The sequence below is a fragment of the Osmerus eperlanus genome, chromosome 13, assembly GCF_963692335.1.
Source record: "Osmerus eperlanus chromosome 13, fOsmEpe2.1, whole genome shotgun sequence".
Lineage (NCBI taxonomy): Eukaryota > Metazoa > Chordata > Actinopteri > Osmeriformes > Osmeridae > Osmerus > Osmerus eperlanus.
The window spans coordinates 14,331,876-14,355,429 of record NC_085030.1 but is presented as its reverse complement, the minus strand read 5'-3'; the positions used below and the strand labels follow the sequence as shown (position 1 = coordinate 14,355,429).

Genomic DNA, 23,554 nt, shown 5'->3' with positions numbered 1-23,554 from the left:
ACCTTTCATCTGACTGTTCATGATACGTTCCTTTACTTAAAAAAACAAACAATTGATTGCCAGGTCACCATAAAGTCCATTCCATGTTATGTTTCCTTTATCAAATGAAAGTGCTGTTCTTTCCTGCAGTGTGTTAGTTAGTGCCTACTGAAGAGAAAAGTTTGTTAAGATGTTCAAGGCATTTAACATAAAGAATATACCTGATTGGTTGGATGAGTTTAATCATGTTATGGTTTTCCAACTTTTATTTGCAAGTAAATAAAGGTTGAATACATGTTTGATATATCATTATTTCTAAGCATTGGTCAACTATATTTGCTTTGATTCAGACAGATACAGTTGCCTTACAAAGGACATAAACCTATTGTAACATTTCTGTCAACATATAAGCAAAACATAGGCTTTGACTTTAGACTTGGTAGCTCTATAGGGGGACCAGCTCATGACTGAGAAGATATGAGTTGTGGTAGCTGGTTGCAGAATCTTTTTTTTTAATATCATAATTGGTCAAAGTTTCAGTTTATTTTTTTATTCTCAGAGTTTTGGTGCTGAATGTCAACTGTATTTGTAGCGTCCTGTGACCTTCATCGTCATGACAACCACAACCAGGAAGAAGAAGAGACATATCTGAATAGGAGGTTGGGTGAGATTGAGTTTGCAGGCTATACATAATTTTACAGTAGGCATTGTATAAAAGGACTCATAATTACTCAATAGAGGGGAAACATTTCAATATTTGCACAAGAGTAATGTCCAATCTAGTCCACTACCTGCATGCACACTGCTACAGGGAGTGATAACTAAGTACCTCATGCACAGACTGAATAGCTTTAAACACACTTACTACTGGTGTTTATTAATACAACATAGTTACATTTAATAACCCCAAATCACTGTGAATTAGCATAACTTTATACAAAACTATGTATAGAAACATTTATTGAATGCTAACCACAGTGTAGCCACAGTGTAACCACAGTATTTGTTGCATCACTGTGCCACAGAGTAAACTTGCACACTGAATTTCTAGTGACCACATACACTATTTTGAATCAAAGAAATCCCAAACACATGATCAGACTTAATAAAATCCAACATTATAAGCTAACCTAAACTGCCACCTCAACAATGTTTACAAACTGATTTCCTATTGACCACTTCCCTCCCAGTCAGAACCCCTCACATCAGAGTACACACTCTCCTGTGGGGTCTCTCTCTTCCTTCTTCCTCTTTTACCTTTCATCTCAGAGAACTGCAGAGCAGCATAGTTCAAGTCTTCACCTTCCTGTGAAGAATCTTAATACATAAGTAACTGTAACATGATCTGTATTACAAGAGAACAAAAGGATATCATCGGCATATAAAAGCCACACATAGGCTAATTTAATTGTGTCATGGAAGAGTCCATATTGTTACATGAATGAAAATAGTATTTGGTTCAACTGTACCTGGCCACTTAACTGTTCTGCAGTTTTCTTGTCATGTCCGTGATAGGTAACACTCACTGTTCGATGACAAAGTAACATTCATTATAATAAACTTCCAGGGCCTCATACCAAAATTGCCGTTTATAGCTTTTACCATTCCATAAATCTCCAGTTCAAATATACAACGTTTACCTTTACAATTCTCACACAGTCTCCGTGTCTTTCTGGTACAGATGAGGATAATGATCAACACAACACACACAGCTAAGGACACCACCAGGACGATAACTATGAGATCCACTGCTGGTTCTGGAGGGAACAACAGAAGAGGGAGGCAGCACTGATGTAGTCAAATGTAGAGTTACACCAAACATCCATCCACCTAGACTCATATTCATTACCTACCAACATCCAGTCTTGTTCCATTGCCAAACAGTATCTCTCCACATGTGGCCACTGCACAGTAGTAAGTCCCAGAATCAGAGGAGCTGAGGTTGTTCTTGGAGAGGCTGTAGACACAGCTCCGTGTAGGAGAGGGAGTCTCAGGTCTCTTCTCACACTCTTCACTCCTGTCTCCTTGGGTGTAAAGGAGTCCTGGATGGGATTCTCCTGCCCCGGCTCTGAACCAGAACACACTGTGTTGTCCTGTACAGGACTCAGAGAGGACTGAACACTGCAGAGTCACAGAGTCTCCTGGATGGACTAGCTCAGACTCTGGCTGCTGCAACACGGTCTGGTAGTGAGATCTCAGAAGATGTTTACCTGAATATTTGTACACATTTATTTCCAGATTTTTTTATACAATATCGTCTGCTAATAAAATATTGTTTATTAACTACAATGGTATACATACCCCTCACAGTCACAAAGGTGCCGTTTCTGAAATCCAACCTATACTGTGTTCCGGTTGCACAGAAGTAAATTCCCTCATCTGAACTAGTAATATGTTGGATGTTTAGATTGTAATTACCATCAACCTTTTTTGCAGAGATACGTTCTACCGAAAGACTTGACGTTTCTTGAATTTTAATATTAACCGCTACACGTTGGGGCATATGTCCAAGAGTTTGCTTGTACCAGTTTAGTATTTGATCTTCTTCTGATATCACACACTGCAGTGTTATAGTTCCACCGTGTTCAACTGTGGTCAAAGGAATATGTTGGTGAACATCCTCACTTTGAATCAGATCTAGAACATTTTGAAGAATTTGTTAGAGGACATCATTTTTACTCAGACTTCAACTTAACTGGGCAGACTCAGTCCGCCAGCTTGAATAAAAGGTACCCACTTTTGTACCATGTTTTGTTTTCAGATTTCATAACAACATTGCTTCATGAACAAAGGTTTTTAGTATTTACATATTTCCCTTTCACTCATTATTAATAAGTACAATTACATGAGATAACAAAACCACACTTTTTTAGACAGTCCATCAACAGAATTGATTATTGTAGATACTCAATTAACTCTACAATTCTTAAATTGGCAAAAAAAACTAACCCAAAACTGTTTTTCAAACCCATCAGAGATGCAGCTGGTACTGAAAGAACGTTCTTGATTTCTGAGAATCTACAGTTGACCTACATGAAACAATCCAAAATAGTGTAACTGATAAAATAAACACTTACACTGTTGAGAGAGAAGAAGTACACAGATATGTCTGATTGAGATCATCTTGGTGCTTTGTGGTGATAGTTAGTCTTTTCGGACTTTTAACTTATGAGCAGAAATTTTGTTTAGACTGAGATACAACCTGATTGGTGGAATCGACTTCCTGTGACAAATCCACCAATAAGCAAAAGAAAACGCTGATATGCATTACAAGTATTACCACAGTACTACTAGTGCTCGCCTTCATTAATTTATCCGTATGCATGTACTATTTTCACATGTAAATAATATGACTGTCTGTTCACGTACACTTTAAAAATGAGTAACTGCCAGGCTACAAGAAAGGCAAATAAATATTTTTTTCTTCCTTTTTCTAATCAGGGTGTTGTTTCTGTCACCAAAGTGTTCGTTTGTGTTTATATGAAAGGGTTGTTGAGATGCTCAAGGCATTTTACATAAAGAACATAGCCGATTGATTTGATGAGTTTAGTAACATTTTAGTTGTGCAACTTTTGCTTGCAGTTCAATACATCATTTAAACTTGTTGTCTAAGATCTCATTCTTTTCACAACCTTGGTCAACTGTATTCGCTTGGATTCAGACAGATATAGTTTCCTTACACAGCATTCCTGTCAACATATGAGCAATACACAGACCATGACTTTAGACTTGGTAGCTCTATAGGGGGACCAGCTCATGACTGAGAAGATATGAGGTGTGGTAGCTGGTTGCAGAATTTAAGTTATTTTATATCATAATTGGTCGAAGTTGCAGTTCATTTTTATTGTCAGAGTTTTGGTGCTGAATGGCAACAGCATTTGTAGTGTCCTGTGACCTTCATCGTCATGACAACCACATCCAGGAAAAGGAAGAGACATCTGATTAAGAGGTTAGGGGAGTTTGAGTTTGCAGGAAAATACATCATTTTACAGTAGGGATTGTATTAAAAAAACTAATCATTACTCAATAGAGGGGAAACTATTTAATATTTGCACAACAATAATGTCCAGTCTAGTCCACTACCTGAATGCAGACTGCTACAGGAAGTGATAACTAAGTACCTTATGCACAGACTGAATAGCTTTAAACACACTTACTATTGGTGTTTATTAATACAACATAGTTACATTTATTAACCCCAAATCACTGTGTTGAATTAGCCTAACCTTATACAAAACTATGTATAGAAACATTTATTGAATGCTAGCCAGAATGTCACTTTGCACACTGAATTTCTAGTGACCACATACACTACTTTGAATCAAAGAAATCACAAACACATGATTTTTATATCAGACTTAATAAAATACAATATAATAAGCTAACCTAAACTGACACTTCGACAATGTTTACAAACTGATTGTCTGTTGACCACTTCCCTCCCAGTCAGAACCCCTCACATCAGAGTACACACTCTCCTGTGGGGTCTCTCTCTTCCTTCTTCCTCTTTTACCTTTCATCTCAGAGAACTGCAGAGCAGCATAGTTCAAGTCTTCACCTTCCTGTGAATAATCTCAATATGTAAGTAACTGTAACATGAAATGTACTACAAGAGAACAAAAGGAGATCATCTGCATATAAAAGCCACACATAGGCTACTTTAATTGCATTATGGAAAAGCCTATATTGTTACATTAATGAATATAGTATTTGGTTCAACTGTACCTGGCCACTTAACTGTTCTGCAGTTGTCTTGTCATGTCCGTGATAGGTAACACTCACTGTTCGATGACAAAGTAACATTCATTAGAATGAACTTCCAGGGCCTCATACCAAAATTTCCATTTATATTTTTTACGTTCCATAAATCTCCAGTTCAAAAATAAAACTTTTACCTTTACAATTCTCACACACTGTCCGTGTCTTTCTGGTACAGATGAGGATAATGATCAACACAACACACACAGCTAAAGACACCACCAGGACGATAACTATGAGATCCACTGCTGGTTCTGGAGGGAACAACAGAAGAGGGAGGCAGCACTGATGTAGTCAAATGTAGAGTTACACCAAACATCCATCCACCTAGACTCATGTTCATTACCTTTAACATCCAGTCTTGTTCCATTACCTAACAGTATCTCTCCACATGTGGCCACTGCACAGTAGTAAGTCCCAGAATCAGAGGAGCTGAGGTTGTTCTTGGAGAGGCTGTAGACACAGCTCCGTGTAGGAGAGGGAGTCTCAGGTCTCTTCTCACACTCTTCACTCCTGTCTCCTTGGGTGTAAAGGAGTCCTGGATGGGATTCTCCTGCCCCGGCTCTGAACCAGAACACACTGTGTTGTCCTGTACAGGACTCAGAGAGGACTGAACACTGCAGAGTCACAGAGTCTCCTGGATGGACTAGCTCAGACTCTGGCTGCTGCAACATTGTCTGGTAGCCAGTTCTCTGAAGATGGTTACCTGTATATTTACAATGAAAAAGAACATTGCACTTGGTGACATATTAACAAAATTGAAAATAAAATCTGCTAATATAATATTGTTAAACATCTATCTACGGTGGGATACGTACCCCTCACAGTCACAAAGGTGCCGGTTCTGAAATTCATCCCATATATTGTTCCGGTTTGACAGAAGTATATTCCCTCGTCTGAACTAGTTATATTTTGGATGTTTAGATCATAATTAATACCAACCATTTTTGCAGAGATACGTTCTCCCAAAAGATTTGAAGTTTCTTGAAATGTAATTGTATCCGCTACACGTTGGGGCAAATGTCCAATAGTTTGCTTGTACCAGTATAGCATTCGATCTTCTTCTGATATCACACATTGCAGTGTTATAGTTCTACCGTGTTCAGCTGTGGTTAAAGGAATATGTTGGTGAACATCCTCACTTTGAATCAGATCTAGAACATGGGAAAACCATTTGTAAGATGATATCATTTTCTCTCAGATATCAACTTTCCAAGGCAGAATCACTCTGCCAGCTGGGAAGAAGGTATCCTCTTTAGTACCATGTTTTCCGCCCAGATTTTATAGTTACTTTTCTCCGGTGAATAAAAGTATTTTGTTCAAATCAAATTTATTTGTATAGCCCTTTTTACACGCAAGCATGTCACAGAGGGCTTCACATATGCCCATATAACTGCCCCTCAACCAACCTAAACCCTCAAGGGTTCAACAATATTTTCAGTCCACCAATTATTAGTATAAAAGATTATATTGTATGTGAAACATGTTTTTATAATCCATATACAACAGAAATTATAATTGAGTCCCAATTAACTATTCATACATCTTCAATTGGTGTAATCTAACCCCAACCAGTTGTTGAAAATCAGCAGAGATTCCATTAGTACCCAGTTAATACTTAGTTTCAGTATCCACAGTTGATCTACATGTAACAATTCAAAATAGTGTAACTGATAACTGATAAAATATACACTTACACAGCTGAGAGAGAAGAAGTACACAGATATGTCTGACTGAGATCATCTTGGTGCTTTGCAAAGACAGTTTGTCTGTTTTCACTCATAGTTTATGAACCGAACTTTGGCCTGGATTCAGATGCAACCTGATTGGTGGAAGGGACTTCCTGTGACTTATCCACCAATAGGCTAAAGAAAGCACTTATGTACATTAAGAACATGCATTAGCATAGTCCCAGTTGTGCTTGCCTTCATGTAGGTATTCATATACACATAAACCTTTCGTCTAACTGTTCATGATCCATTCCTTTACTTAAAAAAACGAACAATTGATGCCAGGTCACCATAAAGAATGAAGAATAAACCTGATTGGTTGGATGAGTTTAATCATGTAATGGTTTTCTAACTTTTATTTGCAATTAAATAAACGTTGAATACATGTTCTATGTATCATTATTTCTCAGCCCCGGTCAACTATAATTGCTTTGATTCAGACAGATACAGTTGCCTTGCAAAGGACATAAACCAAATGTAACATTTCTGTCAAGATATAAGCAAAACACAGGCCTTGACTTTAGACTTGGTAGCTCTATAGAGGGACCAGCTCATGACTGAGAAGAGGTGAGGTGTGGAAGCAGGTTTCAGTCAAAGTGTTTTGAAATATCAGACTGTCAGTTTTTTTCTTGGTGCTGTATGGCAACAGCGCTTGTAGCCTATGCTAATTTCACCTTAATCATCATGACAACCACAACCAGGAAGTTAATCAAGTTAACAAAATTACAATTAAAAATAACTATACTGATATTAAATAATGATGTCTGTTCTACTGTTACAATCACAGATCCAAAAAGCACTCTATACTTACACTGCTCCTTTCAAAAACATTTATAGAAACAACTTTCAAATATATGTAAAGAAACAGCTAACATTGTAACGACAGTTCCAGTAGCATTGCAGCTCAAACTACACTCGTATGTGCAGACTGAAAATCTTGAACTGAAAATCACTCTGACACATTATTGTTAATATCAGTCAATAAAATCCAACATAATAAGCTAACCTAAACTGCCACTTCAACAATGTGTACTTTTTTTTTTTACATTTTCTGTTGAGCACTTTCCTCCCAGTCAGAACCCCTTACATCAGAGTACACACTCTCCTGTGGGGTCTCTCTCTTCCTTCTTCCTCTTTTACCTTTCATCTCAGAGAACTGCAGAGCAGCATAGTTCAAGTCTTCACTTTCCTGTGAATAATCACAATACATAAGTAACTGTAACATGAAATGTACTACAAGAGAACAAAAGGAGATCATCGGCATATGAAAGCCACACATAGGCTACTTTAATTGCGTCATGGAAGAGCCTATATTGTTACATTAATGAATATAGTATTTGGTTCAACTGTACCTGGCCACTTGACTGTTCTGCAGTTGTCTTGTCATGTCCGTGATAGGTAACACTCACTGTTTGATGACAAAGTAACATTCATTAGAATGAACTTCCAGGGCCTAATACCAAAATTGCCGTCTATAGCTTTTATCGTTCCATAAATCTCCAGCTCAAATATACAACGTTTACCTTTACAATTCTCACACACTGTCCGTGTCTTTCTGGTACAGATGAGGATAATGTTCAACACAACACACACAGCTAAAGACACCCCCAGGACGATAACTATGAGATCCACTGCTGGTTCTGGAGGGAACAACAGAAGAGGGAGGCAGCACTGATGTAGTCAAATGTAGAGTTACACCAAACATCCATCCACCTAGAATCATATTCATTACCTACCAACATCCAGTCTTGTTCCATTGCCAAACAGTATCTCTCCACATGTGGCCACTGCACAGTAGTAAGTCCCAGAATCAGAGGGGCTGAGGTTGTTCTTGGAGAGGCTGTAGACACAGCTCCGTGTAGGAGAGGGAGTCTCAGGTCTCTTCTCACACTCTTCACTCCTGTCTCCTTGGGTGTAAAGGAGTCCTGGATGGGATTCTCCTGCCCCGGCTCTGAACCAGAACACACTGTGTTGTCCTGTACAGGACTCAGAGAGGACTGAACACTGCAGAGTCACAGAGTCTCCTGGATGGACTGACTCAGACTCTGGCTGCTGCAACACTGTCTGGTAATCTGATAAGTGTTGATTTGTACCTAAAGTGAACATATAATCATTAATAACAAACAATTATTTATTCTATGGTAGAATCTTTACATGTTTTATGTTTGGTATATTTACCTTCAATAATCAAAAGGGTCCCATTTTTTAAATGCATGTCGTAGCCTTCGATGACTGCACAATAATAAATAGCTTCATCTGTTTGGCGGGTTTCATTCAATAAAAGGCGATAACTCTTATCCATTTCAGACTTCTCAACTTTGAGATGTGTGTTTTTATATTTGTCATAGTATTCAGGCAGTTTTTGATATTTCTGCATCTTTGCTACTGCTTGAGGAATTTCCCCTATTGTTTGCTTAAACCATAAAAAGAATCCTTGATCAAATTCCTCTTCAGACAGAACACAGTAGAGAGATAAAGGGTCTCCTAGTTGAACCTTTGTAACTTGGGTTTGTCGTTGAGACTTGTTGCGTTGGATCCCACCTAAAAAATATGACAGATTTAGTCAAATATAAAATATTACTCAATTGTATATACATAACAAAATTATATAAACTATAATACACACATTACATCAAATACATCTTAAGTGTTTTTTCATATTAATTTAAGGTGAAATGTCATCATGACATAATATAACACTTAGTTCATTGAACACATCAAGCGTGGAGTGTACTCACATATAATCATAAAAACTGTTATAACAGTCCTAATTCCAATCATCTCGACTTGAAACTTTCTCTCCCTTGATGTAGTTGTCCTCTTGTCGTAAAATACCGTGAATAATGTCAAAATCTGATTAATTTATAGACAGGTCTACAGTGAAAACCTGACCTGATTGGCTAGCTACGTTGGTTTAAATAGGACACTTCCTGTTACGTTTCCAAAACAACAACGTAATTGGTTGCCTTTCCTCAAACACTGTCTCTTGTGGGTTTCTCTTCTCTGATGTGGAATAGTGCTTGTAATTTTGCATACGTTACATATGGACGAGTACATCATCTACAAAAAGGTTGTTGGATACAATAGGCCATTGAGAACCCTGCAAAGCATTGAATTTTAATAGAAAATTGTTTGTTTAAGCTAAACAATCATAAACCAACAGTTAAACTGAAGAGAACATTGAATATGTTCCCAGTATGGATCAAGCTAAGCAAATCTGTGCTTAGCTTGATCTTCAGAACTTGATAACATGTCTTAGGTAAACAATTGTACTCTTGTGCGGACTAAAGAACCATTTTACTGAAGCGTGGACTTCAGGTGCCAAGTAGGGACATGTAAGACTTGGGAGTCTTCAATGTGACCTTACTGCAATAACCTGCTTCTATGAAGGTTTATATGATTTTAAGGGTTAAATACATTGACCATTTTTAAAACCCTTTCATTTACAATAGGACTAACTTACACATTGGAGAAAGAAACTGCACACATGCAAACATGTATTTGCCTTTTTTGTGCCCTGGCAGTACTTTAAAGTGTAGAGACTGACTCTGAACAGACAGCTGGTTCCTATATGTGACTACATGCACATATATATATGCATATGAATATATAAATACATTCAAACACTAGTAGGACTATGCTAATGCAAGTAGATCAGTGCTTTCTTTATCTTATTGGTTGATATACTGTAAGTCAAGGGACCTCCCTTCCACCAATCAGGTTGGCTTTCAATCAAGTCAAAAACGAAATATTTCTGCTCATAAGCTACAAGTCAGGCAAGACAAACTATCATCGTAAAGCAGCAAGATGATCTCAATCACACTTTTCTGGGTATTTCTTCTTTCTCATGTGGGTAAGTGTGTATTTTATCAGTTATCAGCAGCATGTTTTTGGATGGTTCCATGTAGATCAACTGTAGATTCTCAAATAATCAAGAAAGTATTTACAGAGCCAACCGCAGCACTGATGAATTTCCAAAACTGGTTCTGCTTAGTTTACTGACAGTTTAAGATTTGTAGAAAGTTAATTGAATATCTACAATGAACAATATTGTCAATGGACTATCTAAACAAGTGTTATGTGGTTATCTCATGTAATCATACTTCTTAATTATTGGAGTGATTTAAAGTTGATGTCCTTTAACAAATTATTCCCCATGTTCTAGATCTGATTCAAAGTGAGGATGTTCACCAACATATTCCTTTGACCACAGCTGAACATGGTGGAACTGTAACACTGCAGTGTGTGATATCAGAAGACTATCGAATGCTATACTGGTACAAGCAAACCCTTGGACATATGCCCCAACGTGTAGCGGCTCGAACACAAATTCAAGAAACTTCTATTATTTTGGGAGAACGTATCTCTGCAAAAATGGTTGGTAGTAATTATGATCTAAACATCCAAAATATAACTAGTTCAGACGAGGGAATATACTTCTGTGCAACCGGAACACAGTATAGGATGGAATTCAGAAACGGCACCTTTGTTACTGTAAGGGGTATGTATACCATCGTAGTCTAGAAACAATTTTTTATAAGCAGGCTATGTTGTATTTATGATTTTTTGGGGGTAAATATTCAGGTAACCATCTTCAGAGAACTGACTACCAGACAGTGTTGCAGCAGCCAGAGTCTGAGCCAGTCCATCCAGGAGACTCTGTGACTCTGCAGTGTTCAGTCCTCTCTGAGTCCTGTACAGGACAACACAGTGTGTTCTGGTTCAGAGCCGGGGCAGGAGAATCCCATCCAGGACTCCTTTACACCCAAGGAGACAGGAGTGAAGAGTGTGAGAAGAGACCTGAGACTCCCTCTCCTACACGGAGCTGTGTCTACAGCCTCTCCAAGAACAACCTCAGCTCCTCTGATTCTGGGACTTACTACTGTGCAGTGGCCACATGTGGAGAGATACTGTTTGGCAATGGAACAAGACTAGATGTCGAAACTGAGTGTAACTTGTCAAGTAGGTTAAGAGAGATTCAGTCTTTCTCCGTCTGAGATACAATATTTGACCAAAAAATATATACAAACAAAACTTGAAGTATTTCCTTATCTGCTGTGAACTATTTTTTATGTTTTTTAGAGACAACTCTGGTTGTGATCATCCTTGTCTTGGCAGTGGTGCTAGTCTTGTGTGTTCTCTTCATCATCTTTCTGGCTTGCACCATAACTAAACATCAAAGCTCAGGTAAGTGTAGAGGCGAGTCACATGAAAACTATTATTGTTACTTTGCTATATGGTCATCAACACCAACAGCTGAAATATCCTGTTTGATTTGTTGTCATAGTGACCCTCTCTATGAAAGACAAACGTAGCACAAGGGATCAGTCCAATACTCAGGTATTGTTTAGTTTTTCTCTTATATTGGCCTCCCCCAGTCAATACAAATGTTTGTTTTTATCTCAATATTAATTACAACAGTTAGTTTAAGCACATTTTGCTCCATGGTACAGTATTCATACAAAAAGTACAAATGATACACAAACAATTATTGCTCAGATACATGGCTCAAACAGACAGTGAACATCTCAAGCATCCCACTCTGGCCTACTGTGCAACATGTAATACAGTATAAGATAACAGCTTTATCATGGTACAGTGACACAGGCTACGCTGTCATCCATAGGATAGAGATGCAGATATGTTGAATTATGCAGCCTTAAGTTTCTCTGAGCGGAAACCTAAAAGAAGAAATGAAACGAGAGGAACAACACCTGCACAAGATGTCTACTCTGATGTGGAATATAACATGGTGCAACGAGATGTAGCTTAAGAAAGCCTGTTTACTGTGTACTTGGTGGTTATACATTGGGATCCCTCAAACCTTGTCTTTCCAACATCACAGCATTCCTTGTAGAATGAGATTTGACTATATTTGTGAGACATTATTCATGTTGTTCATGTTGTTATTCATGTTGTTCATTAATAATTATGTTTTTATCCAACCATTTGCCAAATAAAAATATTTTCTGAATCTGGTGTGGCCCAGATAGTTTGGTGTGGAGATGTATCTAGTTGAACTAAGTGAACCCGTTTTGACCTTAAAATAGCAATGGGTTATGAAACTCTGGTTTTAACACCCAACACGTATCATCAGTACAGTGTGCTGAGCCAGCCTGTCAGACAAGGCTTTATGTGTCTTAGGTCTTGACTTATGGGAAGGTTGACAATGCTGAAGGCAGGAAGTCAGACCATTCTGTGACTTAACTCCACCTTTGTCTGCTTTGCCACTGTGCCACACAACGACATCTGACTTGGCCACTCAATAAGTACAGATGAACAATGGGATAGTGTACATGCTGAAATGTAGTTTTCATTTCATTAAGCACTACAAGGAGATCTGCTCTGACTACTACTGCTCATGGCATGGTACACTAGCGAGAAAGGTCAATGTAGGAAACAGAGAAAATGAATTCACATGACATGCGTTAGATCTCCCAAAAGCAAAATGGCTAAACGTTTCACCACGACACCCAGACACACGACTGAGGCCTTGAGACCCGTCTCTGCACGCAGAGCCAAGCACACTTCCGTGTCTGTGTACGTGTACCGCACCCAGACACTTGGCTGTCCTGAGACCCTGCAGAGCTGCTTACCACTTCAAAGCAAAGGTTGTGAGCGTGAATGCAGGGTGAATGCAGGCAGAGAGCGATGTGGAAAATGTTGTACGAGATGCTTGTCATCATACCCCAACACCCCCCTCTACACACACACACACACGCACACACACACCTATCCACAATTACATCGTATTCTGACCAAGTCCAGGTTCCCATTCGTAAGATCATTTTAACAAATGAAGACAGACTGTCACGCTAGACAGCGTTGACCTTTATGACTTTACCACTAAAGATCCACATAGGTGGGTAGGTTGGTACTTCATTGAATATAGCTGTCCATCATTCAATGAGGGAAATTGCACAGCAAGCAAGATAAAATAAAAAGGAATACAAAATAAGACAGGCTAAAATTGCACAGGGTTGAACACAGGGCTGTACACTGGGTAATACACAGGGAATGTAAAAAATAGCACACAATACTGTGTGTATGTTGTATGTGTGCATGTGGCACAGTGCTCCTGCATGACCAATCGAACTCGCTTCCATAGCACATTGATCTGCATTCAAAACTTTAACCCTGAATCCTGTTTTCTTACTAGTTTTGTTTGCAGTTTGCAGCAGTTTGTTAGACATCATTTGCACGCCCACGCTTGGTGAGCTGAAGGCTAGTGAAGACCACTGGAGATGCATGCAGGGGCGTAGCTTGTGGTTAGAGGTCTCTGCACTTTGAACCAACCGCTGGTTTGATGACTTAGAACAGTCCTGGCTTTAGCGGCTGTTCTAGGTAACCATGGAGGCCATGGATTGAAAGTAACATTTAAAAACAGCAAGAGGAAGCTCCAATTTTCTGTATAGATTGTGTTTACTTCTTCATATACTGATACATACATACAGTATTTATGTGTGTATTATTATAGTTACTAACCAAATGCATGAATTGATCGTGTCTGGTCTGAATTAATAAACGATTCAGGGAGGAGCTGATTGTGGGAACATGAGTCATGAAGCAGCTTAAAGAAGCAAAAAAAAACACCTTTTAGTGGGTCATTTTTACGCATCAGTTTCCCATGAGCAGTTAGCAACAAGATGATGGTCCATCAACATGAACAAACTGGTCCACTTGTTGTTTGTGCTCACTGTTTCCTTATAGATTATATAAATGATGGGGAAATGTGATTAAGAACATTAACTGTGTAGTTTATGAAGGGAAAGCAATGAATACAGTAATGACAAATATCTACGCCTCATGCTAATTATGATTTCACTCAGCTGCAGCTCTCAACACATACAACGGTTGAATGTAAGAAATATCTCACTGTCATTGTTTGCCAGCTTGTTAAGGTGTTAAGGTGCGCATACGGTGGTTTCCACCCATACTGTGCTGCGTGTGAGATAGAGTGTGACACTAATTATAGACCCTGAGAATTCATACCTCAACTGACGTACAAACCACACGGACACTGAAGTTTCCATGCATTGTTGTCCTCACCTCTGAGGTGTTCCTGTGTCTTTGACTATGTTACTGTGGAAGAACGTAATTATAGATATTGACACAAGAGTGTGTTTGTGTGTGTGTGTATGTGTGTGCGTGGATAACAACAACCAAAAAAAGGGAAAACTTGAAGTTCCTCATCTCTAACACGCAGTCTACACATACACGCATGCACACACGCATGCACACGCACACAAATGCACACACACATGCATGCACACGCACACGCACACGAATGCACACACACACGAATGCACACACACATGCATGCACAGACACACGAATGCACACACACATGCATGCACACCCACACGAATGCACACGCACACGAATGCACACACACATGCATGCACACACACACGCATGCACACACACATGCATGCATACACACATGCATGCACACACACACGCATGCACACACACATGCATGCATACACACAGTCCTTGAATGAGCATCTCTGAAACTTTTCAACAAATGAGACAGGAGGTTTAGTACACAACTGTTATCTCATTTTAACATAATACTCTATGTAATATCTGTGTCACTGTTTGTCATGTATTTTCCATATTCGGTTAGTGAATACCTCACCATCCTGATCTAATGGCAATCCCCACATATACATTATTACATTTAATTAATTTGTAATATTATGCAATATTATCTATAACATAACAACAATAATATGAACATTTACATTTAAAAAAAATTGGGTTAAGTTTAGTTTAGGTGACACGTATGTTAGGTAAATTATTTTAGCTGTTATGTATTCTCCTTCTGAGTATGTGTCTGTATCTGTTAATATGGGCCAGGTGCCTGATTTAAATAAATATAAATTGAGGTGTTGGTTCCCAATGTATCATAAATCTGACATTTGCATCAAAAATAGTGAAATGATGAAGGCCAGTGCAATCCAAAGACCTAAATATAGCTCTTGTGTGACCAGTCAATATTTCAACACTGTATGTATGTGGGATGTTGCCAACGTCCTCATTTCATACTTATGATCGGGCGCACGTAAGCCAATGAAAATGACCCAAGGAGGAAATTACATCAGAGACATGGAAAGGTTTGCCATGGACAATATTCTGTCTGTAAATAATCAATAGCACCATCTGGTGTCTGACAGAGAGAGGCAGACACCAGCAGCATATTCCTGACAGCCAAAGCCCAGGCCTCAAGGCCTTTAATGTCTCTGTGTGTGTGTGTGTGTGTGTGTGTGTCCTTATCACCGTAGCGACTGTATACTGTCTATCCCATTGCAGCAAAAACATAATCAAAGAGGAATCTCACCTCGTAGAACAAAAGGTAGCTAATACATTTGTTCTTGTTTTGCTAGGACTACAAGATTATGAAAACGACAAATCAGTTTTTCTTGAGTTTTTATTAAAGAAACAGAAAAATACTGTTTGGATTACCCAAAAACTTGACAACACCTTGATGCAAAAGCTGTGCTATTTTCACAGAAACGGAATGTGACACATGGTTATCGAGAGTGGTGAAAATGAATTGGGGTCATGGAATTTTATCTACAAAACAATTTAAAAGAGATTATTTGACTTTTGAAAACCAACGCAATTAGATCCAACTAATCAATTAGAATCTTTCAACTTGATAGTCGACAGCCCAAATGATTGTAATAGTGTTGGTGTAATACATTTACATTTAGTCATTTAGCAGACGCTCTTATCCAGAGCGACTTACAATAAGTACAGGGACATTCCCCCGAGGCAAATAGGGTGAAGTGCCTTGCCCAAGGACACAACGTCATTTCACACGGCCAGGAATCGAACCGGCAACCTTCTGATTAATAGCCCAATTCCCTAACCGTAATACTGTTCCGATTTCAATAGAGCCATGACCCCTAAACACAGCCCACCCACCACTTACACACATGGGCTATTCTATTTATCATACATCGTTTAGATATGAACGCCTTAGAGCCACAAATACAACCCTAACAAACAAGGGATGTGTCTACCTGACTCCACAGAAAGTGTGCTTCAACATTTACATACATTCTTTGTGTTGCCCATAGTTACTGGTGTTTTTTTGTATACCAGCAACCATGACAACCACGTATAATCCTCATAGCTTTCGGGCCATTTCTTTCTTTTCCCTTGTTAAGTTTATCTTTCTAATCCCCCCGCTCTCTTCTTGTGGTTTAGCACACCTCTAACTGTTGTTGGGCTACTTTTGTTTTGATGTCTCGAAGTTTCACATCCTCTGACATTTATCTTCAATGTTGCTCATCACTAACGTCATCCATCATCTCTCATCCCTCGGTCGGCATTCACACAGTTCTTACATGACATCGCTAAACTTTCATCGATCCCAACGGCCATTTTTTTCCCGTGACACATTCTTCCAAACTTGGAGCTCATTTAACAAAGCTCACAGGTTTTTTTTGTTTTGTTGCTTTTAGTAAAAGTAGAAAAGTTTGAATACTGTAAAAGCATCATTACGAAACATCCCATCTCAACTACACTTCCTGCCTTCACCCAAACCCACCGCCATGTGCACACACACACACTTTAGCATTTCAAAACTTTACATTAATAAATACAAGTAAAATACAATTCAAATAAATAAATAAACGTAATAAATAAAAGTCAAAGTATGTGCCTGCAGTTCAGGTCAAAAACAAGAAACAATAATCTCAATTTCAGTTACTTTACTTACACAACATTCTGTGTGGGAAGATTTCATTGGTCCACGTTTGATTTGTTTTGATCTATGGAGTGTCTGTCTTTGTCGCAGTATAATCTCAGTTATAAAACAGTTTAGAACAGTTGAGATGTTCATTGCTGGCTCAATACCTTGAGAATAGAAAGATTCAATAAAATAATGAAGGGTCATTCCATGAAAAAAAGAACATTTTAGATTGTGAAATTGGTTTCTTTCTATATTTCTTCAATATTTAAACAAAGTATCGGACATTTAGGTATTGTGCCATCTCATGATGTCCATGTTGTGTAAAAGTGGTCTTAAAAAACTATAACTGGATCATAACCATTGTGCTTTATTATAATAGAAACTCCATATCATCCTGCCCTAACCCTACATGTCAATTGAAAACTTTTCTCAAATCTGTTAGAGGGACACAAAATTTCACTTTTCGTGGAATGACCCTTGTGTGCTTAAAAAACCCAACTACACGAAACACACTCATCCTCCACTGGTCTTGCTGTAGTAACTTGCTATCTCCACACGGGGGCACCAGTCACCATAAAACACAAAGAGAACAGAACAATAAAAGAGAAAGTTGGCCGTGAGCTGGAAGACCTTGCTTTGTTTTTGTTCCACTTGGATCCATTGCGTTCCCTCACGCGGGGGGGCTTGAGGGGGGGTGTGGGCACCCGTGGGGGCTTGCTGTTGGGCGGAGAGTAGGGCCCGTTGTCCGGCCAATCATCGCTGTACCTCTCGCCTTTGTCTCCTCCCCCAGAACCGCTGCCCTCCTCACCTGCAATGGGGAAAATGACAAGGAGAGAGAATTAGCGAGTGAGTGAATTAGCGAGCGAAAACGACGACGAGAGGATACACTCACTGTCCATGAAGTCTGTGTCCTGACCGGCCTGTGCGTGTCTCAGCTTGTTGGTGGCCACTCGCAGCTCCATGATCAGCTGTCTGGTCCTCACATCTGGCCTGGCGATGTCCACCTCCACCTCTGGGTTGTTGATCTGACTGACCAGACCGTCGCCCGTCACGTCAGGGAGGTACCTGACCAAGACACACACACAAATATTACTCTACAAAAACAGTGTTATACCCATTACTTGATCCTCAAATCCACACACAGCAAGATATTCACTCTCTCTCTCTCTCTCTCTCTCTCTCTCTCTCTCTCTCTCTCTCTCTCTCTCTCTCTCTCTCTCTCTCTCTCTCTCTCTCTCTCTCTCTCTCTCTCTCTCTCTCTCTCTCTCTCTCTCTCTCTCTCTCTCTCTCTCTCTCTCTCTCTCTCTCTCTCTCTCTCTCTCTCTCTCTCTCTCTCTCTCTCTCCCTCCCTCTCCCTCTCTCTCCCTCCCTCCCTCTATCCCTTTCTCCTTCTCCCCGTCACACACCCACACACACACTCTCCCTCTCTCCCCGTCACACACACACCTTCCTCTGGTCTGTCCGTTCCAGCATCGCTCCTCGTTGGTGACGTCCGTGGCGATGTTCTGGTCGTTGCAGATGGTGTGTGGGAGAGAGACCCAGAAGCCCCGCATGGGCCTCAGCCTCTCCCTCAGGTCGGAGACCTGCGCGTGGGAGGGAGGAAGCAGACTGAGTCACAGATCCATTTCTGGCCGCCGCCGCCGCTGCTGCTCAGCGTATGGACGCGAGGCAGACTACAAACAAACATTCGTCCATCGACATTCGCATGCGGCTTGAACGATGTTGTTTCTCGAATCAGAGCCCAGACAGCCCTCCTCCAGCTCCAGGCTTTTTAATACATTTTAATGAAGCAGATTTTCGCTCATCCTCCTTTTCCTCTCTTCTTCCCCCCCCCCTCCTTACTCCCCCCACACTCACCAGTCGGTCCAAGTTGGTGCCTGCGGCGGTGGTGGGCTTCTCCTCTGGGGTGTAGGTACGGAAGGGTCTCCTGTTGGCCCCCGGCTCTTTGGGTGATCGCTTGGACCGCCCCGGGGCGGGCCTGGGGTTACCACAGCCCTGGAACACCTGTGCACGGAAGGTCGCGCATGTCATCACTTTCCGTCTGTCACATCTGACATCCACCCACCCAACACAACCTGCACGCGGCTCCTGTGCCCTACGCCCTTCGCCCTTGCCTTGGTGGAGGTGGTGATGCTGTTCTCCTGCATGTGCATGATGGCCTCGGAGACCTTGACAGAGATGGAGTCCGCCGCCAGCTCCACGTTGAAGGGGCCCTCCAGCTTCTCAGACACCTGGTACAGAGCGTCTGACAGGGGAGACACAGATAAGGGATGAAATGGGGCAGGACTCGAATGCGTAAAGACGAATGAGAAAAGCTCAGGGGTAGAACATTTGACTGTAGAGCAACAGATCCCAGGTTCAAATCCACCCCTCATTTACGTCACTTTGGAAGCTAGTCTACTAGATGAATAATTTACAAAATCAAACCAGAAACCTACCCTGAACAGAAATAGAGATGGAATGATCGATAGAGAGAAATTGTATAGAAATTCTGATTCTGATAGGAGAGAAATAAAGAAAACTCACACCCTCTACATAACCCCGCCTCCAAGAACGCCATGCTCCTCCACTTACCAATGAAATTGTTCCATTCTGTGTCCAGGTCTGCCTGATTGGCCAGGCAGCCCTTCATCACGTTGAGGCAGAGGGAGTGGCAGGGCCTCAGGGAGGGGAAGCCCCGGCACAGCGGGCAGTACCACTGACGCATCAACGCTCTGGAGCACTCCGTGCTGGGACTCAGCTGGGCAGGAGAGAGGAGACGAATAAACCAAAGAAGAGATTGAAAGGAGGAAGAAAAAGCCTGAATGTTGTTTTTAGAACATTTAGTCATTTGGCAGATGCTCTTATCCAGAGCGACTTACAGTAAGTACAGGGACATTCCCCGCTGAGGCACGTAGGGTGAAGTGCCTTACCCAAGGACACAACGTAATTTGGCACAGCCGGGAATCGAACTTGTAACCTTCTGATTAATAGCCCGACTCCCTAACCACTCAGCCATCTGACCCCCCAAAGGGTCAGACTGAAGACTGGTATGATGTACCGTATACGTATTTAACCAATGTCACCGCAAACCACAATTAACTTCAAGACATACCTTGGCTGCTTTGTTGACAATGTCACGCCCCGTAGCTAGCCCTTGTGCTAGGGCTCTAGCTGCTATGAATGCTCTGGACACCTGAAAGTAGAAGGAAGACACACATTTTCAAACAGAACCAACAAACCCACCTCCATGTTTATGTTCTGAGGTGACCCCAACATCCGGACTCACCTGGACCCGCAGTTTTCGAGGCACGTCCCCGAAGGGCTGCAGCTGCTCTGCGTGTTTGCTGACGCACTCCAGGTACTCCTCACTGAACTGGTACTGGGGGTTGACCAGGGAGAAAACACGCTCCACTAGTCTGGACCAGAAGTCTGTCAGCACCTCGGACAGGCTCACACTGCCCCCTGTGGACCACGGGAGGAAGTGTCACTGAAAACTGGTTTTAGGTGAGACCTTATCCGTTTCAGTCCAATTACTTATAATCTCACCACTGTTTGTCACAATGGAGCATTGTAAAATCTCAATCACAAATGTTAGCCTATTATTAAGAAATATGTTTTTAATATACATTTATTTCTCTAAATGTCCTCTCCTCCTTCAGAAAACACTTTAAACCCCAGATTGAACGAACGGACAACTAACCAGAGTAGTATCTGCGCAGCTCCACAAACAGCTCCTGGAAGACTTGGGCGTTCTGGGTGAACAGTCGCCCATAAGTCTTGGTGAACATCTGATTCATGGATTTCTCTGACAAGTCAATGAGCTCCCGGAAAAACTCTGGGGTTATAAGAGAGGGGGGAGGTCAGGGCAGAAGGTTAAGTACGTCCACACTCCGTTGACTTTAACAGGCTTGTTCAAGGCCTCCTCACCATCAAACTTGCGGTGCCTCTGGGTAAAGGTGGTCAGCAGGAACTGGCTGGTGTCCTCGATGGCGGACAGGAAGTCACTTTCGCTTTGGTGGGCCAGCGTTTCCTCCATCTGGCTTGAGCAGCAGGTGTAGTCCTGCGGGCACAGGCGGAGGTGCTCACCTGGACCAATAGAAAACCAGACCAGCTCAGACCACCAGCCAATTACAGACAGCGTACAGGTTGGGCATATTTATAAATGTGAGCGGATTATGCATTGTGCATACCCTGAATATATAATGTGTGTACCCTTTTGCTTGGCAAGTAATATAATTTGATACAACTTTATCTATGCAAAGGGGATTACATAATAATGAATAAACATTCATTCTTCATGTGCTTCCATTGCTAATAATTGCTTTCACTGTGAATAATCAGGTTCGTTTCAAATTTGCTATCGGCTCAACACAGCCCTCAACTCTCCCACTGAATCGTCAGCTCACAGTGGATCTGCTCATTCAGATATGACTCACTCATCTATCTGTCTGACTAGACACAAAGATAAGGTGGTAATTTAAAATGTGTAATTTCAAAAAATTGTATTATTAAGATCAAAATGTGTATGGTCTTTGTTACTCTTAACATCTAGGACAAGCCAATCACATCCACCAGTCTAGTTTTTGTCTCTATCTTTTGTTCCTGCCTTCTTCCCTTACGAGCCCTCTCATCCCTCCATTTCCATTTCTAAACTCCTTCTAATCATCCCTGGTTCCTCAGACCATCTGCTCCCCTGGCCCACGGGACAGGAAAGGCCAGGCTCAGACAGATAACCACACACACTAAATCAATATTCCCCTTACGCACTGACTGTAACATGCACAAACACACACACAAATAAAATTGTAGAAGTGTAGAGACATTTTCCCTTAACAATAGAGAAGCAATGTAAATTCCACTTTAACAGCTCTGCCGGTCTGCACTGTACAGTAGACTGCCTGCCTTGTCCCTCTTTCATGCCCTCTCATACAGTTTATACATTTATGTAAAAAGCATTTAGCCTACATTAGTTTTCAAGTGGGAGAATTTGAGCAAAATTGTGTTTTCAATCCGTATGGAAGGCTATCGCGTTTTTTTCACAAGATAGACTAATCACCTGATCAGTCTACACTCATTAATTAGGGGCGAGGTTCTTTGTTACACCGGTGTTTTCAATTCCTACTCATCCCATTAGATTAAACCTTCTGGTCACTAAAAGGATAAATCGTCTGTTAAATCCTGTTGAGGATTGTTGAACACGTCTTTACATTAAACAGGCATATAGAGTAGCCTACATTTTAATAAAGTTCTTATGAACTTTGTTGAAGACAAGCTAGTTGCATTTTTTTTTCGCCGTCTTACCAGAGATTTGAGTAAGCGGAGCGGTGATTGTGCTGTATCCCTTCTCTCCGTACACCTGCCGTGTCTCGGTGCAACTCCTTCCCGCTGATACCGTGCCCCGAGTCCATGACAGGGCAGCTAACGTGAGCATCACCAGCTGGTACCTTTGGCGTGGTAGTCTGGGAACCATCTTCGCCAGTACCAAAACTCTGTTCAGTCTGATAATGGCACGACAACAATGAATCACAAAATACTGAGTGGTGCCAAATCAACAGGATTGTGACTGAATGGTATTTAAGTCTCAAATGAATCACCAAAACGATAGTCTTGTTTTAGTTTATCATTTTCCGTTCGAGGCTGCTTATTAGACCCGTTTACAGTCTCATCCGTTGTATTCCATTGATATTTGTCCGATGTTGTCCTTAAAAGGGAAACCGACACACCGACTCCTAATTAATGTAGACTAGCGTGAACGGGGCGCTCCTGTCCCCCTGGTAGCATCCCTCGCTCTCTGTCTCGAACAATGAGCTTAGCAACACGAGGACCGAAAGGCGTGGAGGTGCATGCTGTGGCATGGTTTGGGGGTGGGAGAGTGGTAAAGCGAGGCTGGCTGGCTGAGACACCTCAAGGTCCTAAATTCGCCTCCAGTAGCTACTATTGATTTGCTTCTTTTTTTGTGCCTCCCCCAATGCAACAAATGATAATGGCGAGTAAAGAATAGCCTAGTATAGCCTATAATATAGGCTACTTTATTTTCACTCATAGACCTACTGCTTGGATAGGCTATAGCTATGCCCTTTGATTCATCAGCATGTCAAATAAAATATAGTCTACAACATTTTCAGCATGGCTTTTGCTTCCGTGATCTTGAGATGATTCATTAACCCTTGTGTTATCTTCGGGTCGTTCTGACCCATCAGTCATTGTGACCCACCGTCGTATTGCGACAACTTTACCGCATACAAAAACAAAGTGAAGCATTTTCTTTTAACCGTTGGGCTGTCTCAGACCCCCCACATTGCGAAGGTTAAAAGAAAATTATTTTTATTTGTTTTTGTATTGGGTAAAATTGGGTAAACACAACGATGGTTCGTTATGAACCTTTGGGTCATGTGACCCG

The 23,554-nt window shown here is 41.0% G+C and overlaps 4 protein-coding genes and 2 long non-coding RNA genes across 7 annotated transcripts; 1 reads left to right on the top strand and 5 right to left on the bottom strand.

Annotated features, from left to right (window-relative positions):
• Positions 1-1,147: 1,147 nt before the first annotated feature.
• LOC134032886 (uncharacterized) lies at positions 1,148-2,220 on the bottom strand (the record flags this gene model as incomplete). The annotated part of the gene is made up of 3 exons (XM_062476941.1): positions 1,148-1,296; positions 1,620-1,736; positions 1,833-2,220. Coding segments are annotated over 3 exons (654 nt in total), but the record flags the coding sequence as incomplete, so codon positions are not given.
• A 1,991-nt stretch (positions 2,221-4,211) lies between these two features.
• Positions 4,212-4,992, bottom strand: LOC134032790 (uncharacterized). Its single transcript, XR_009932055.1, has 3 exons — positions 4,875-4,992; positions 4,705-4,760; positions 4,212-4,541 (listed from the first exon to the last, which is right to left on the bottom strand). It is a non-coding gene; the product is annotated as an uncharacterized LOC134032790 (long non-coding RNA).
• Positions 4,993-5,337: 345 nt separating this feature from the next.
• On the bottom strand, positions 5,338-6,482 carry LOC134032791 (uncharacterized). The gene is made up of 3 exons (XR_009932056.1): positions 6,435-6,482; positions 5,556-5,891; positions 5,338-5,443 (listed from the first exon to the last, which is right to left on the bottom strand). It is a non-coding gene; the product is annotated as an uncharacterized LOC134032791 (long non-coding RNA).
• A 1,027-nt stretch (positions 6,483-7,509) lies between these two features.
• On the bottom strand, positions 7,510-9,285 carry LOC134032885 (uncharacterized). The gene is made up of 6 exons (XM_062476940.1): positions 9,206-9,285; positions 8,646-9,008; positions 8,204-8,560; positions 7,991-8,107; positions 7,820-7,875; positions 7,510-7,656 (listed from the first exon to the last, which is right to left on the bottom strand). The coding sequence occupies exons 1-6, from the start codon at positions 9,246-9,248 to the stop codon at positions 7,510-7,512; spliced, it is 1,083 nt and encodes a 360-aa protein (XP_062332924.1). The 5' UTR covers positions 9,249-9,285.
• Positions 9,286-10,642: 1,357 nt separating this feature from the next.
• On the top strand, positions 10,643-12,371 carry LOC134032359 (uncharacterized). Its single transcript, XM_062476314.1, has 5 exons — positions 10,643-10,968; positions 11,052-11,429; positions 11,550-11,654; positions 11,755-11,807; positions 12,094-12,371. The coding sequence occupies exons 1-5, from the start codon at positions 10,734-10,736 to the stop codon at positions 12,238-12,240; spliced, it is 918 nt and encodes a 305-aa protein (XP_062332298.1). The 5' UTR covers positions 10,643-10,733; the 3' UTR covers positions 12,241-12,371.
• Positions 12,372-17,657: 5,286 nt separating this feature from the next.
• Positions 17,658-22,979, bottom strand: gpc2 (glypican 2). Of its 2 annotated transcripts, XM_062477008.1 has the most exons (12): positions 22,749-22,979; positions 22,456-22,652; positions 21,082-21,240; positions 20,855-20,989; positions 20,441-20,616; positions 20,267-20,347; positions 19,747-19,912; positions 19,287-19,417; positions 19,030-19,176; positions 18,619-18,755; positions 18,065-18,237; positions 17,658-17,980 (listed from the first exon to the last, which is right to left on the bottom strand). In XM_062477008.1, the coding sequence occupies exons 2-12, from the start codon at positions 22,622-22,624 to the stop codon at positions 17,718-17,720; spliced, it is 1,737 nt and encodes a 578-aa protein (XP_062332992.1). In that variant the 5' UTR covers positions 22,625-22,652; positions 22,749-22,979; the 3' UTR covers positions 17,658-17,717. The 2 variants fall into 2 exon arrangements, with proteins under 2 accessions (XP_062332992.1, XP_062332993.1); XM_062477009.1 differs by lacking the exons at positions 22,456-22,652; positions 22,749-22,979 and adding an exon at positions 22,120-22,212.
• Between the last annotated feature and the right edge of the window lie 575 nt (positions 22,980-23,554).

What these genes read in the sequence shown, in the direction of transcription:
- LOC134032885 (XM_062476940.1), bottom strand. Translation starts at nt 9,248, where the DNA reads ATGATTGGAATTAGGACTGTTATAACAGTTTTTATGATTATAT. An exon ending in TGGAACAAGACTGGATGTTG is followed by an intron (nt 8,108 to 8,203) that starts GTAGGTAATGAA and finishes TGTTCCCTCCAG; the next exon opens with AACCAGCAGTGGATCTCATA. An exon ending in AGTGTGTGAGAATTGTAAAG is followed by an intron (nt 7,876 to 7,990) that starts GTAAACGTTGTA and finishes GTCATCAAACAG; the next exon opens with TGAGTGTTACCTATCACGGA.
- LOC134032359 (XM_062476314.1), top strand. Translation starts at nt 10,734, where the DNA reads ATGCTATACTGGTACAAGCAAACCCTTGGACATATGCCCCAACGTGTA. An exon ending in AACTAAACATCAAAGCTCAG is followed by an intron (nt 11,655 to 11,754) that starts GTAAGTGTAGAG and finishes TTGTTGTCATAG; the next exon opens with TGACCCTCTCTATGAAAGAC. An exon ending in GGGATCAGTCCAATACTCAG is followed by an intron (nt 11,808 to 12,093) that starts GTATTGTTTAGT and finishes TGTCATCCATAG; the next exon opens with GATAGAGATGCAGATATGTT.
- gpc2 (XM_062477008.1), bottom strand. Translation starts at nt 22,624, where the DNA reads ATGGTTCCCAGACTACCACGCCAAAGGTACCAGCTGGTGATGCTCACG. An exon ending in TCCGCTTACTCAAATCTCTG is followed by an intron (nt 21,241 to 22,455) that starts GTAAGACGGCGA and finishes CTATTGGTCCAG; the next exon opens with GTGAGCACCTCCGCCTGTGC. An exon ending in GCTGCGCAGATACTACTCTG is followed by an intron (nt 20,617 to 20,854) that starts GTTAGTTGTCCG and finishes CGTGGTCCACAG; the next exon opens with GGGGCAGTGTGAGCCTGTCC.